This window comes from Xiphophorus couchianus, chromosome 14, assembly GCF_001444195.1.
Source record: "Xiphophorus couchianus chromosome 14, X_couchianus-1.0, whole genome shotgun sequence".
Taxonomy (NCBI): domain Eukaryota; kingdom Metazoa; phylum Chordata; class Actinopteri; order Cyprinodontiformes; family Poeciliidae; genus Xiphophorus; species Xiphophorus couchianus.
Genome location: NC_040241.1, coordinates 9,454,882 through 9,471,400, shown reverse-complemented (window position 1 = coordinate 9,471,400; position 16,519 = coordinate 9,454,882). Strand labels below are relative to the sequence as shown.

Here is a 16,519-nt window from a genome sequence, read left to right as displayed (position 1 = left end):
GTTTTTCCAACACCAGCTTTTGATTTTCCAAATAAAAATATGTGCAGCACTTTTATCCAAACATGTCTTCATGGACACAAGTTTTAGACTCTAAAAATATATGGATTTCTGTAACGTGACTAAAATCTCCCAGAATCCAGAGTGGTGCGCAACTAAATATATCGCCCACCTTTGTACTTTGTCATGGACGTTTTATGTTAAACAGCAGTCAGGTGGAGAAAAAAAGTTCACAAGCTGATATAAAGCAGTGAGTCCTGGCCTTCTCTAACAGGAAATGCTTAGTCACTCTGTCAGTGACTCACCAAACCTCAGAGCTCAGCTTGTTCCAACCCCCAGCATCGAGAGCATGACCGTCCAGAGACGGGTCAGCAGAAACACGTCACGTACCATAAACGCTGCTCAGCAGCTCCGCTCGGGCCGCACCAACGGGAAAATATACACCAGCTCCGAGTGAAAACACGGGCGCGCTCGGTCGCAGCAACAGTCTCTTTATTTGGCCTCACGTTTCATTCATTCCGTAATTATTGTACATCGTATATACAGGAGCAAACAGAAGATTTACATGTCCTTGGTTTGTTGTCTTTCAGTAAAGGTTGGCAGTGCATTCTTGGCCTTTTTGTCCCCCAGCAGTGTTTCCGGGTTTCCTCTTGCCTTCTTCGTGAGCACACAGGCGGGCCAGAGCTTCATGATCGCATATTTGTGGTGCAAAGCTTTCATCCAGGTCAGCCTCACGTCGCCCGTCGTCTGCATTGTTCATCTGCGCCAATACTGGAAAGAACAGAAACGAAGGTCGAGTCGGGCTGCATTCTCGTCTTATTTACAAGAAAGTTGAAATTTTCTGGATCATTATCTGCTAAATAAAACATTCAGCTGCACAAACGGTGATCATCTGCTGTAGAGTGGGCTTACCTGTGCAAATTTGTGTATCTGCTCGACCACGGCAGCGAACAGAGCTCCCACGCTCTCATCAATCAGGCTCTGCATGTAGTGAACCGCCTCCTCGTCCGACAGGTCCAGTCTGAACTTATCCTGCACCTGGCGGCACGTTAGAGTTACAGTTATCACGACGTGGTGAGAAGCTGACCACAAGCCCAGGTGCAGAAACCTCGTCATTCAGTAACAATCACTTCAAAATGTTAGCCGTGTCGACACAGAACTAAAGCCACTAAAAAAAGGAAAACGTTGTGACTTTAATCTCAGAATTCTGTTTTTTTTTTTTCTTCTCAGAATAATTTCAATTGTTTAAATTGTTTATGCATCATCAGGCAAACCCCAGCCATAAAACTCAAATCCACCAAGTAAATTTGGGACAGGCTTTCAGTGTGCATGAAGTGCAAAAACAAATATTCCTACATTGTGTGATTATTTTCATATAATGACAAAATTGACATCAATCTAAGACTGTTTGGTTATTTATTTGGATTAGTATTCTGAGATCAAAGTCAGAATTTAATCACAATTTTTAGTTTTTTTTAAGTTACAGAAGCTTCAGAGATGCTTCAAGCAGGTTCAGGATATAAAACAAGATCCCAAAGCACCGGTCAATCCATCACGACTGTTCATCCAAAAATAGTGAAATAAAGAAAAATAAAAACTACATGTACCCATTTCTTTTCATCCTCCTTACTCGTTATCTATATTTTTTGTAAAGGTTTATAGAACATGAATAAGTGCTTTTGTCACCTTTTTAACGGTCTTGTCAGGCTCCAGAGCGATGTCAGGAATATTGGCATCCACCATGAGGGAAAAAAGATTCAGGATCAGGTTGGAGTACCTGAGAAAATAAGTGAAAGAACTTTACAAACTGATCCGATCTCTGCAGTGAACACTTTTAACATGCATTAGCATATAATAATCCCTCAAACACAACAGTAAGCCCGACGGTTGAAAGAAATGTCTAGTTTTTGCCGACACTCAGAGTTTGGGATAAGTCTTAGTACCTCCTGAGGTGGAGGAAGGCGGTGTAGCACTGCTTCCTGAACTCCTGGTACTGCTCGCTCTGCGTCCCCCCCATGCCCTCCACCATCTCTTTGCTCAGCTTCATGGGCGGCGGCAGCGGCTTGGGGTCTCGACCCAGGATGTAGCCAAAGTCTATGTGGAAGAGCTTCCCTGGGAGAGCGAGAGTGAGGATAAACTTGATTTTAAAAAAAAAAAGAAAAAAAGATCCTGAACCTGGGATTGTGGCTTCACAGACAAATTTCCCCCTCACCAGTTTTTGTCAGCAGCAGGTTGTCCAGGTGTCTGTCTCCAACTCCCAGGATATATGTGATGACGCAGTAACCAGCTGGAGGAGCAGAGGGACATTCGTTCAGTATGCTGCCGAGTTCAGCTGGTTATGTTTTATTTAAAGCTGCAGCATGCCGAGGGTCTCACCGCAGCTCTTAACGTAGGTGTCCATCACCTCAGAGCTGATGCCGTAGGGGCCCTTTTCGCTCGGCGCGTGCTTCCTGAAGAAGCTCTGTGTCAATGAGAACGGATCGGATCATTGTTCTCACTCATACCTCGTATACCACTGCGGTTAAACCAGCTCACCTGGATGTTGCCCTCAGTGGCCAAGACCTCGGCAACAGGAACGGACTGGACGAACTGCATGTAACCTGGAACAATAACGCGCGACTTTGGTCATTTTGAAAGTAATATCTCTGATTCTTTTTTTTTTTTTTGCCATATCAGATCTGATTTTAGTATTTAAAAAATTAACGGTCTTTTACAAATTTGACAGAAAATCTTGTCAAAAACCGTCTTATTTTAATCATCCCCCAGAATTCTGAAGTAATTACTAGAACGCAGTCGTAATATTAACAGAATAAAGATGCAGTCTTACTAGAACATCTTCAAAATTACGAGAAGTCATTTTATCGAGAAAAAAAAGCTTCAATAGTGGTTCTTTTATGAAATACACATTCATTTGTTCAATCATTTTAAAGTCCTGATACTGATGGTAATTTGATGCTGATGTGTTGGAAGATGAAGCATTTTTTTATAGTAAAACTTATACCAACTTCACAATACGCTCAACATTCCTCATTTTAATTTGTTATTTTTTGTGCTGGAGTTCTCATAAATTTACGGCTTTATTCTGGTAAAATAAAAAAATTGCAGCCTTGCCCTAATACTCCATGACAGAGCTGACCTGAATTCAAAGTCCAAATAGACAACAGAATGCTGACATCACTCTATGAAAACCAGAGAATAATTGAATTAAAAAATTGGTTGCATTGCATTGGTGGAAAAAAAAGATCTAATTTAAAAAAAAAATAGAGTTCTGCAGATCTGCAAAATTGATTTATCTCACAGTCTTAGATTAAATCCAGTATCAGAACAGTCCATTATAGACTCTATAATTTAATATTCCTCTACCAGATATACAAACTCTTTTGCAACAATAACAAGCAAGTTTTGTCTGAACTGCTTACCGTGTTTGGTGCTGGTGGCCAGTACCTTATATGGAGTCAGTTTCAGGTCCAAGTTCTCCTTCCTTAAAAGCTGAACACAAAACACAAACAAACAAATCCTAAAGAAATGCTAGCTAAATTGAATTACCAGCTTGCCAAGAAGTGCTATGTATGTATATGTGAGCATGACATCTCAGAATCCCAGCCTTACAGGTTTCAGTTCTCATTCCAAGCTACTTCATTATTTATTTTACAGATACATTCAAATCAAATTGAAAGCAAACTACCGTAGAGAGCATTTCAAACAGGTCTTACTTTGTCCATGAGCGAGATGATCTGCAGGATGAGCTGGTCCTGTCTCAGGTCGTCTCCATGTTTGAAGATAACGGGGTACATGGCCCCGTCCTCGGTTTTGAAGATCAGCTTGGCCGGCATCAGAGCGCTCTGAGGCATAACGCAGACAGAGTGAGGCAGATTGCAGACAGAGTGAGGCAGATTGCAGACAGAATGAGGCAGATTGCAGACAGAGTGAGGCAGATTGCAGACAGAATGAGGCAGATTGCAGACAGAATGAGGCAGATTGCAGACAGAGTGAGGCAGATTGCAGACAGAATGAGGCAGATTGCAGACAGAATGAGGCAGATTGCAGACAGAGTGAGGCAGATTGCAGACAGAATGAGGCGGATTGCAGACAGAATGAGGCAGATTGCAGACAGAATGAGGCAGATTGCAGACAGAATGAGGCAGATTGCAGACAGAATGAGGCGGATTGCAGACAGAGTGAGGCGGATTGCAGACAGAATGAGGCGGATTGCAGACAGAGTGAGGCGGATTGCAGACAGAATGAGGCAGATTGCAGACAGAATGAGGCGGATTGCAGACAGAATGAGGCGGATTGCAGACAGAATGAGGCGGATTGCAGACAGAATGAGGCAGATTGCAGACAGAGTGAGGCAGATTGCAGACAGAGTGAGGCAGATTGCAGACAGAATGAGGCAGATTGCAGACAGAGTGAGGCAGATTGCAGACAGAATGAGGCGGATTGCAGACAGAGTGAGGCGGATTGCAGACAGAATGAGGCGGATTGCAGACAGAGTGAGGCAGATTGCAGACAGAATGAGGCGGATTGCAGACAGAGTGAGGCAGATTGCAGACAGAATGAGGCGGATTGCAGACAGAGTGAGGCAGATTGCAGACAGAATGAGGCGGATTGCAGACAGAATGAGGTGGATTGCAGACAGGATCTGAACAAAGCCGCCGTCTGAAAACACGGCGGGCATCGTTCTTCCACCAGACACCCAAATCCTTGAAAGAGTTTAAATGTTTGTATTTATGTGGAGTGAGGCAGATTGCAGACAGAATGAGGCAGATTGCAGACAGAGTGAGGCAGATTGCAGACAGAATGAGGCGGATTGCAGACAGAATGAGGCAGATTGCAGCCAGGAGGAGGATTATACAGTGGAAGGAAGATAATGCACCAATTTAGTACATTTCACAAATAAAAATCTGAAAATGTGACGAGCACCTGACTCAATATGCTGTTTTGGGTGTCTTTCTACCATATTTACACATTTTTGCCCATTCTTTTTTGAAAAACAGCTCTGGAAATTTTGAGGATTTAACTGGATTTGGGATATCACAGTAAAATTGGTTTAATGAAAATGCACGCCACACTTTTCAGATTCTCATTTAGAAAAATGTAATAAATATGTTTCCTTTCCTTCCATTCATGCTCAATAAAACACATTGAGATTTGTTGTTTAAAGAAGATATGTGAAAAGGTTCTTGGGAGTAAGAGTCCTTGGTTTCTTAAAAGATTTTTTGACAACACATCACCAATCAAGAGTCTATTGCTTACTCTTTTATTTCTCAGTGTGAAATAATATGAGCATGTTAGGAAATGCAAAGTTAGCATGAGACAGCAGCACGGTGAGTGGAGGCTTTCCGCTCATAAAGCAAACTAGAAAACAAGCTGAAGTGCAGGAGGAGATGTGTGTTCGTCAGTAAGAGAAAGAAAGCCAGCTTCATCTGTTGCACTAACGCGCCACCCAAACCTGGTTCTACACAAATGGATCCTCCATTTAAGTCGGCAGTATTTCTTAACGGGTGTAACTCCTTTCATGTCAATGTGACATGAAAGCAAACTTGCAGCACCTGAGCGATTCTTTTAAATCTCAACTTGTCCTTCGGCAGAGACAATCATCTGCTTTCGAAGGCAGATAGACACGTGATCAGAGGAGGATTTAAGCAATAGAAAACCTTAAAGAGCGTTGCCGTCTCCGGGACGATCCCTCTGATCCTGATCTGAGGCTCCAGAGGAAGAGGAATCGGCTCGATGTCCGAGAGGTTGACCTTCTCGTTGTCGGCCAGCAGAGCCTGCAGCCGCTCCGTCTGCGGAGAATTTGGAAAGAATAATGGCGCTTTTTTAAACGGCAATTAATCGGATTAATCGATTACTGAAATAAGTGTCAACCAATACAGTAATCGATTCATCGTTAATTGGATTATGCAGGCCCAAAAAGAGGCAATTTGCTGGAAGAACACACACAGAGTAGTAACTCTGTGTGTCTAAAACTGTGCAAAAAATACACATTTTTCTCTAAAGATTAAAGAAAAAGCAGTCGTTTACTGTAAATATGTTCCACCCAGAACTCCTCAAGTGAACTAGTAGTTTATTCGCATATTTTAATGCATTTCTAATATCGTATGAAACGACTCAAGTTGTTGAAAGAAAAATCAGCAGAGCATGACCATTCTTTAAAACTGGATCAATCGATTAGCTGGCAGAGTAATCTACTAGTAAAACAACGCTGTTGTTACCTTCTTCTTGCGGTTCCCGCTCTCCCTCTGGACGGCCTTCATAAGCTGCACCAGCCTGTCCACGAAGGTCTGCTGGGCGGCCAAAAGCGACCGCATCACCCTCACGCTCTTATCGCCCTGCGGTGAGGAGAGAGAAGAAGAAGAAGAAGAAACAGCTCAGCTGGTTTGCTGCCGAACATGTTGCGCTTCAATCTGGTCAGGGAAACACTCACCTTGAGCAGCGCCTGGCTGAACCGCCTCATGACGTTCAGGTACATCTCGTGAGTTTTGGGATCCCTCTGCTTCGTGTCCTGATCCTCACATTCCACAATCACGTACCTGAGGAGAAAAACGGAGTCAATTTTACAACGTCATGTCCCAGTGAAATGCTGCTGCTGTTCTGGGTGATCGTTGCTCACCAGTACAAGTAGTTGGCGAGCGTAGCGTTCTTGCAGGCGCGCGATATGAGAAAGGTGCACAAGTCTTGCTAAATAGATAAATAAATAAATGAAGCACAAACGGAAATTTATGATCATGTGATCATTTATAATGTCATTTTTGTGTGTTTTCTTTGATCCTCGGTTGTCTTTGGGACGGTTTTATCACCTCCAGCGTCTCGCTGTCCGCTCCTTCCTTGCCTTTCTGCTGGGGGGTGGAAGACGATCCGGACGGAACCGACAGGATCTGAGAACTGAGACAGAAACGAAACGGCAAACATAAAATCCCAGCTACGCCGCAAAAACACAAAATCAGACCGAAGCCTGTCGCAGTAAACAATAAACCAGTTAATAGCATGACAAATTAAATCAGCTCAATCATTTCTATTCTGATTATTTTTGAAGGGCAATCATGTTTGCATGATTGGTTTCGGTTGTGAGTGATTCTTACTTGCCTTTTATTTATTGTTTTTTTGCTGTTGCATTTATTTTTGAATATTTAAAATACCTTCCAGTGTTCAGTGTTCTTCACTAAATTAAAGATTGTTGGTCTCTGGGAAACAAACTTGCATTTTTGTGCCATCATCAATATATTACTTGAAAATGGTTTCAAAACACCAATATGATCACTTATTGAAAAGATTTCTGGGACAATTTATCGTCCATAAAATTTGTTATTGTGACAATTGTGCAAATATCTTAGTTCACCTTAAGTGAGACAAAACTAACTCACAAGTAACCTTTTAGCATGGTATACTGGATGAGCTTGTTTTAAGTCACAAATTCATTAAAATTCATGAAAAGATTTTTTATAAGTGAAATAATCTTCCAGAGGAACATATTATTTTAATTTATAATATGGGAAAGATGTCTTGTTTCATTGGCAGATTATTTCCCTTATAACTAGTATGTTTTATTAGTAATATTAATAAATGATTGGCTTAAAACAAGCTCCTATGTCTTGCTGATAATTTATGTGCAAGTTAGTAAACTTGAAATAAGACTAAACTAACTAGAAACTGGACCAAAAATACTTGGTAAGATATTGTGTTTTTGCAGTGTAAATATAGCAGTTAAAGCAGAAATTACATTAACGACTATTTTATCACATGACACTGAAGTCAGTGTGGCCGCTGCATGTCTGCGCTGAGCCAGCAGCTTGAGCCTGCAGCCTCAGCTGCGCGGCTGCCAGTGAAAGCCTAACAGCCAAAGCATTTTCAACGCCTCCTGAAACAGAAATAATCAAACGTTGAAAATCGGCGTGTCTGGGGGTAAATTTAGATCACCTGCTGACATTTCTACCCCCCGATTCCAGAGAATAGCCCCCTTCAGCTCATGCCTGTTGCTGCGGCTTTCATGTGATATGCAGCCAGGGGGCGGCTCTGCTGATGTTGCTCTGACCTGTCCAGCGTGGAGTCATCTGAAAGTCCCTGGCTGTCTCTCTTGCTGCCTGGCTCCAAGCCTCCCTGGATGTCATTGAAGCTCTCGTATTTGAGCGCTTGCACCAGCTGGAGGAGGTACATCAGCAGGTCCTGAAGGGACGAGAGGGCCAGACAAGGATCAGCACCGTCAGAGTAACTGCAGGTTGTAGCAAGTAACATTTAAGACTATTTACAGACATTTTTAATGCCACTTTGAATGAAATTTAAGGCTGAAAATACTATAAATATAGGGGAGGACTGGGGGAACTTACTGCATTATAATTAAGACCAGTATAGAGGTAAGAAAGCTAGCTAGCTGGTTACTGAGGGCATACTAGCAGCTAGCTGCTGGTAGCTTCAACAATCTCAAGTCACAGAAAGAGATCCAACCCCCATTATCTGACAAAAATGTCTCTAAAGTAAAAAAACCCACATCAAATAGTCCTGCAATTAATGTATTTAAGGCCAACTTGCATTTTCTTATTGAATTGAAAACATTTTAAGGCCTTCATTTTAGATAAAGTTAAGACCTTATAAGACTCTTTAAGGATGACCTGACTCCCCGACCTTCCTGAGAAAGATGCTTAAAAAGATTTCTTTCTTCTTCAGCTCAAGTTTTCAATAGAGTTAAGGTCAAAGGGCAGGCATGCCTGACTGTGTATCTCAGGAACCATTTCCAGGCTGATTTGGCTAAATGTTTTGGGTCGTTATCGTTTTAACATCGAGCGGTTCCTCTGCTCAGTGAGCAGGTCCGCAGACAGGCGGAGGAATGGATGCAAAATCATTTACCGAGTGCAATCTGCTGGACTTTCAAAGAATAGCCTTTTCCCAATTAGCATTAGCTTGATTGTACTATATTATGATCAGAATGTTTTTGTACTGCATTCAACTGACTGGTTCTGAGGACTTTTGTCTGGCATTACTCCTAAACAAACAGCTGAGATATAGCTGGTTTATATGAAGACCAGGTGAAATCAAGATGATACTTCGTGAGCGTTGGAGATTTTTTTTTCTTTTTTTACCTCCCAAATCCAAATCCCCCTTCTCACTGTGAACGAAGGCAAAATAAGGCAAATAAAGCCAAAGTGAGGCCTTGTTCGTCACAGCTTCAGCTACTTAGAGCTTTTTGGATACAAGAAAGTTCAGGTGAAAAGCTGTTTTCTTCTGGCCATTTTGAACACACATCTGGCCTACTTAAATAGGAAGCTCTGTCTCGGTTTAAAAGAGTGACTAAGAGAAATGGGGATCTGTGTCATGCGATTTATTTACCGAGGGAAACAGGAAGTCATGCTTTGCTAATTACAAATCCCCAGATGCTCTGACTGACTTTAAAAAGGTAGTAAGTAGATATTCTGTACTTTCAAGATGGTGAAGAGGTGCCAATAACAGAAACAATTTACTTGAAATAAAGGTCGGAGTACCATAATGTTTCAGTGGGAGATTATGCTCCTACGGTAAGTTATATTCAGGGTTTTGTGCCGTGGGCGCCGATATCTAGCGGTACCTCGTCATCAGCCTGTTGAAGGCGTGCCACAGCGTAGCGCCTCACTGTGGGGTTGGTGAAATGGGAAGACAGCAGCTCCAGGGAGTCCTCCACGTCCATGGGCCTCCACTTGCCCAGGAGCTCCAAGGCCTGCTTGGCCTCCTGGGGCAGATCCCAGTTCACACATTTCAGGAACTTTGCCAGAGCCTGAAGCCAGAGGAAGAGGAAGAGAGCAGGTGGCAAATTATAGACAACAGCAAATTGAAAACAAATTTCCAATTACATTAAAGGGGAGCATCTCTTTAATGGCATATTAAATCATTTATCAAGCAATTAATTGATTTATTGCATATTGTGACAGGTTTATAAGAGAGAATGACTAGAAAGAAGTAGAAACGCCCCCACCTTCTCCTGAGTGGTGAGGTAGTATCTGAACTTCCACACCAGGTCCTGCTCTTCAGAGCTCAGCTGCTTGGTTGGAGGGTAGCTCACGATGATCTGTTGGTGACGTCCAAACATTCGCTCACTGTTGGGCTTCATCCTTCTAAAATCGTAAAAATTAAAACTGCTGTTTTCTTACGTTGAGCTGATCCCGCGTGGCGGCGTTGGGCTTCAGGTCGTGGTCCGAGGGTCCGCTGCGAAGGCTGCGAGCCAGTTTGTGGTGCTTGCTCTCCACCAGGTTCTCCTGAGGAGGACCCAGCAAAACCAAGATTTATTGTTAAAATCTTGTTGAATTAAATCTTCTTTTGGAGTTTATTGATATCTGCAGAGATTCCATAAATCTGATCTCACCATCCCCAAGTGCGGGTCGGGGACTTTGACGATGTCGCTGCTGGTCAGAGCGGGCGACGCTTCGTCTCCATCCTGTACAGAGACGAAGCGACCATCAGCTGATTCAGCAGCACAACAAAGCACAGCTCAATGCTGCGTGAGGTACGGTTTACACCTGGATGGATGTTAAAAAGGTGAAGCTAACCTTCTCGTAGTACACGATGCTGTACTCCTTGTCGTTTGTCTTGACACGAGGAAACTCCACCATGAGGTACATGAAGTTCGAGCTGCGCTTCTCGCTCTGCAGAAACACAAATTTATTTCTATAAATTCAAAGACCTGTGCAAGGCAGGAACCATCCCTCTTTTCTTCACCTTTAGTTCCCAAGAAATGAGAACTTCCTGTAATCTTTCAAGCTAATTACAGTCAACGTTTTCTCCAGGCTTTCTGAATGTCCCTAAACATTGTCCTTTACATTTTTCTTTCATTTTCCGATCAGTTACTGAGTCATTTTCGGAGGAATGTTTTTTTTTTCTGCCTGTGTTTAGCCATTAAACTATAAATCAGTCTGACACAAAAAAATAACAACAGGGCTTCCCCCAGTGTATTATGAGCCTGGAGGGCCACCAGGCTTTACTTGTGCCCCCACCAAGCTTAGCATTGCTTATTTATTTAAGTCTTTTTAAAATGTTTGCATTTTTTATGACCTTATAGTTGGTGTTCAGATACTAATCTACCAATAATACATAATTATCAAGTGGTATTTTCAAATTTCCTGTCTACTTTAAACATTTTTTAACTCAAAAACACAACGGGCTGCTAGATGACTGACTGCCCTAACACCCAACCACCAGGCTTGGTATGTTTTCTGGGGGAAACCTTGAATAAAATACTTTGCTAAAGAGATGATCCAGTATTGTGTACGCACATAACAGACAACCTAGCAAAGAAACTGTTTTAAGTCTGATCTTTAGAAACTCTGCCCACATATTTTACTAAATCTGTATATATATATATAAAAAAAACAAATATACAACATATTCCTAGATATTCCTCCAGATTATAACAATTTTTGTGGCTAAAATTTTCCAATCCAATGGTCTTAAAAATCTGGAAATACATTTATTTTTCCCTGGTCTTATTTTTATTTTTCATACTTACTCAGACCTGGAAACTGAATCTAATTCAATAATATAAACATACTTTTCCAGACTGCAGGAGCTCAATTTGACCGATAAAACTACACTTGCTATACAGACAATCAAAGGAAGGATAATTCACCTGTATGCCTTTTGTCTACATATGCCCCCTTTTTCTTAAGGCCATTAATTTCAACTTCTTTCCTAATTTTTACGTAGCAGTAAAACGACTGGCCAAAAACTCAGCGGAAAAGCAGCAAAAGTTCACAGAAAATCTTTGACATTTTTCATGAATTTTCCTCAACAAATACAGATGAACACTACTTGGAAGAAAAGTTGACAAAACTTTTCTTTTTCTACAGTGTTGCTCAAAAGGGATAAAAATGTACAAATTTTACCTACATGAATATCTAAAAAAAAACAACCTCAGTTTGGAGACAGAATTGGGCCAGACCATCTCACCTCATTGATCATCTCGATCTCTCTGAAGGTCAGCCGGTCCAGCCAGTCCACCTTTACCATGTGGCCCTGCCGGTGAGCCTTGGTCAGCTGGATGGGGATGCGAAGCAAAGACACAGAGGAAGAGGGAAAAGGACGTTAAAACGCTAAAAGACATTGATTGTTTGCTGTTGTTGTAGTGGAACCGCTTGCAGGATAGCAGCTGGTGAGCTCCAACAATCATGCACAAACTCGAGGCCAGCTGCCAGAACAACATTTATGCACAGACATGTTCAGCAGCTGGAATTAAAGCTTGCACCTTAAAGCAAGGTAGCTGCAAAAATACTTTAGATAAGACTAAGTTCGCTACTCTCGAAACATTAAAACAAAAAACACCCAAATCAGAATGCGGTGAACGATTTCCGACGACCTACTGGTGCTGATCTGCACACAGTCAGAACCCCACAAACACAAATGTGGCTTTAAAAATAAGACTTACATTTATCAACTAGGCGACTTGAGTGCATCGGTTGCATTAACTAGTGTAATTGTATTGCTCACGATAATTTTCTGATAAATTTATAATTTTTGATGCTTTCGCACAAGCGGCATTGTTAAAACCAGTAACACAGAGAAAGCAACAATCCCAAGCAGTTTTTGATCAGTCTTTCTTGGTGACAATAAACAATGCATTTGCTCATACCTACTGACATATTTTATGTCATTCAATAACAGCGTCTACAGCGAAGAGCGTTTTGGTTTTATCCTGAACAAGAACCGATGTGGTGCATTCGCTGGTCTGAAAAAAGATTGTATATTTGAATTTCCAAACAGTCGGTCACTAATTATGGTCGATCAACATGTTGATCGGGTAGGAATCCAGCTCCTACCCGACTATATTCCTACCATAAACAGGAATTTGTGAGTTTTTGGAAACTAGAAATCCAAGGTTAGATCCAGTCTAAGTAATTACGTAAACCTTAGTGATTTCATACAAATCCAAAGCATGCACACACCCTCTACAACACATAAGTGTATAGTAACAGCAGAAAAGTTAGAAACAAACGTGTGTGTGTGATGCTTTCAGGAACACAGACGTGTTCACACCAAAAACCTGGGACAAAATGTGTTTAGTTTCCCACACAGAACACTTCAAACTAAACAGAGACCAGCTGCATTTACGGTCCTTTCTATAGTCTAGATGTGGTGAGATTTGTATACAAACATATTTTGACCGAGGCTTTCATACACACACTTTACACACACACACACACTCCACACAGTGCATTGGCAGCTCTTCCATTCGTACTCACATCACTGAGTACCTCCAGATCGGGACCCTGGAACAGATGACGCTTTAGAAACAACTTCCCATCTCACGCTTTCCCATTTGCCTTCCAGACTCTGCCATGCCACATTGTAAATAATACACACCATCATCCCTACTCCTTGTTTACTGTCCATACCTTGGCTAATCTGCCCATCTGGTCCTCTGACAGGCTGCTGCTGGTGCGTCCTGGTGTGGTGGTGGGCTCCCCTCCGTCCCCCTCCACACCTGGCCAAACTTTAAGGTCATGCATCCCCTGCCGGAACATGCTAGAGCAAACAGCAGCGGCAGAAGTTACGAGGTGTTACAGGCAGAGAATTATAAGTGCAAATTTTGATGCACACATAAAACAAAAAGTAACTGGTAGCTCTTTTTGTTTCATTTTTATTAATTTATCTCAGCAGAAGCCAACCAAAGCATAGCTGTGGCTCAGAAGACTCACCCATATTTGCCAAACAAGGTGACTGTGGTTCCCCCAACAGGAACGGCTCTGCCGGGCCCATATATGTCCCACACAGTGAGCGCGACCTGGGCGCTCTGTGGAAGGTCCGGGTACTTCACCGGCAGCCGCAGCCACTCATTCCAGCTGGATCGGAAAGAAAAACAAGTCGATAAAATGTAGTTATCACAGGAAAACTACTATCAAGATCTAGAAGAAAAAACCCCCGATTGTGTTCTTACTTCCACCGTGTGCTGAAGGCTTTGTACGAGGTGCGGACGGGCAGAGCGAGAGGTTTCCCCTCTGCAAACACCTGGCAGGTAACGTAGAGGTCCGAGCAGTTCTCCTGGTACAGACCAGAAAACCGCAGCATCGGGTCCTCCAGCAGCGCCTTGTAGCTCTTCTGCTCTCGCTTTCCTTCCAAACTACCGCTGTTGGAGAAGAGTAGAGGAAGAAAGGCAAACGCATTGTTAATCTAGTAATAGGATTAATGATTCCTCTTCCCAGCTAAAAAGCCTCTGATTATTTCCTTTTCTTTTGTTAGTTTTCTGATGAAGCACAGACTAAAACAAAAATGCATAAAGTTGACTACTGGTGCGAATACATTTTTTGAATGATTTAATTTAAAATATTAGGTGAGTTAGCGGGACTCTGTAGAATCTGATAGAGGTGGTCGATTCCGAGACCAAGACGGTGTCAGTATGAGGTTGATACTCAAGTGATAAGATCAATACTTTAGTTTCAGATGCCCTCTTGAATTTGTATAGTAGTTACTCAGCTCTACCATAAGAAAGATCTAGCTTTGATTTGCTCTCAAACAATCATTTTTTGCACTTTGTTTATCGAGAAAACAATGCACTCAAATTTGATTAGTTTTTATATTGTTTCTGTTCATGATGTAAAGATGCTATTAGCGCATTTTGTGGACACAGGTCCACTTTATCTAAATTCTGTCTTAAATTTTACCAAAATAATTCAAAAGAAAAAACACTTGGAGGTCAGAAATTTGATAATACCATACTTGAGTTATATGTATTAGTATCATTATCGGCAGTACTGAATCTGTATTGAATTACTATCTAATCGAGAGCAGAATATGCAGTATTGCACACCTCTAGAAATTGACTTCTGAGGAGATAAATCAGCTGTCTGATTCAGCTCTGATGCATATTCATATGTTAGAGTGGACTCAGTCATAGATCTAAAAACTTGTAACAAGAGTTTGAGCTACTTTGCAACAGAATATGAGTGCATGCATTTGCTTTTATTACAAAAACAAAAAATTAAGACCAGATGAAGCATTCCACAAGAGACTATTTAAGATTATTCCCGTAAATGCGAAGCATAGTTCACTGAACTTTAAAAAAACACACACACACAAAAACTCAAGAAACATTTCGTTTGTTGGTGCGTTTATAGACTGAAAGAAAGTAGGAATTCTCCGTTTTTATGCATGGTATGTGCAGAGAAAAAACTAATTGTTCACCATTTGACCAGCTGAAAAGGAAAAATTGGACAAATGACTAGAGTGTTACTGTTAAATAAGCATAATGTATCAATGAAGATATCAAATTACCTCTAAGGAGAACGAGAGGGCACATGCTCCCTGAGTCACGGCAGTACCAGAGGATTAATTTCAATACTTTTCGCTTACTAGTTACTTTATGTAAGACTTTATTAATTCTGGTCATAAACAGGACCGACACAACAAAGAAAAATGTAGCGAATCAAAACACTGCAGTTCACTATGAATAGAAACCAACGACCTGGCAGAATATGGAAAGACCAAAACACAAATTAAAACAGTTCATCTCTTCTTGCCACCTATTAAATAATAAATTAGCACTCGAAGGGACTTATAAAATCCCACTACAGTGGAAAATGTCATACGCTGCACCGAGCCATACCGCCAACACACAGATCGAAGAACAAAGTAGTTCCGTAGATTCATCAAAACACACGGCTTCAGCAGCCCAACTTACATCTTCAGTTGAACATTAATGTCCAGGTCACAGCTGTAGACATAGTTAAACTTGTCTGTGTCCATCTTCCGAGGGGAAAAACACTAAATTTTACTCCCAAACCGGACGACTTCAACATTAAAATCCCCGGACGTTTTTTTTTTTTTGTGGAAGACTATTGCGACAACAAGGCCTGGGCTCGGCGCAGAGACCGGATAAAAGCCGGACAACGGAGCTGGAGGCTTTATCAGACTGTAAACTGTTTAAAATATATAAATTAATGTTTTTAGTCACTGCTAAGACGCTAGTATAGCTACAGTCTGACCGGGCATGATTGTAGGTTTTTAGTAGCTACACAGCAGAAACCGAAATTTCCAGTCAGGCCACAGTAATAGAATGTCGATACGGCAAGACGAGGAAGTCCATGAAAGCCATCGTTGAATCTTGGGTTGATTATTTGGTCTGAAGCAGGGCTTCAAGCATTCATAGTTAAAGGTACAGTGTACAAAATATTATCAAGGATCTACAATACTTTAACACACAGACATGAACACATAAAACCTTATATATATATATACAGTACAGACCAAAAGTTTGGACACACCTTTTAATTCAATGAGTTTCCTTTATTGCTATTCCTATTGACATTGTAGATTCACACTGAAGGCATCAAAACTATGAATAACACATGTGTATTCATAGTGTAAAGTAAAAGAACTGAAAATAGCCCTTATATTCTAGTTTCTTCAAAGTAGCAACCTTTAGCTGTGATTACTGCTTTCCACACACTCTGCATTTTCTCGATGAGCTTCAAGAGGTAGTCACCTGAAATGGTTTTCACTTCATAGGTCAACCTGCCCTGTCAGGTTAATAAGTGGGATTTCTTGCCTTATAAATAGTCATGAAAAT

General features: G+C 41.5%; 2 protein-coding genes across 2 annotated transcripts; one reads left to right on the top strand and one right to left on the bottom strand.

Annotated features, from left to right (window-relative positions):
* Nucleotides 1-467: 467 nt before the first annotated feature.
* Nucleotides 468-15,998, bottom strand: pik3c3 (phosphatidylinositol 3-kinase, catalytic subunit type 3). The gene is made up of 25 exons (XM_028038119.1): nt 15,632-15,998; nt 13,892-14,080; nt 13,653-13,796; nt 13,350-13,479; nt 11,908-11,994; nt 10,512-10,607; nt 10,328-10,399; nt 10,116-10,220; nt 9,941-10,033; nt 9,557-9,742; nt 8,033-8,163; nt 6,801-6,885; nt 6,614-6,681; nt 6,428-6,533; nt 6,216-6,332; nt 5,655-5,786; nt 3,711-3,839; nt 3,417-3,486; nt 2,533-2,597; nt 2,374-2,458; nt 2,210-2,284; nt 1,941-2,109; nt 1,684-1,774; nt 910-1,035; nt 468-768 (listed from the first exon to the last, which is right to left on the bottom strand). Exons 1-25 carry the CDS (start codon nt 15,694-15,696, stop codon nt 754-756), a joined length of 2,631 nt encoding a protein of 876 aa, XP_027893920.1. The 5' UTR covers nt 15,697-15,998; the 3' UTR covers nt 468-753.
* LOC114157273 (methyl-accepting chemotaxis protein II-like) lies at nt 3,962-4,916 on the top strand. The gene is made up of 2 exons (XM_028038122.1): nt 3,962-4,729; nt 4,828-4,916. Exon 1 carries the CDS (start codon nt 3,966-3,968, stop codon nt 4,641-4,643), a length of 678 nt encoding a protein of 225 aa, XP_027893923.1. The 5' UTR covers nt 3,962-3,965; the 3' UTR covers nt 4,644-4,729; nt 4,828-4,916.
* Nucleotides 15,999-16,519: the final 521 nt, after the last annotated feature.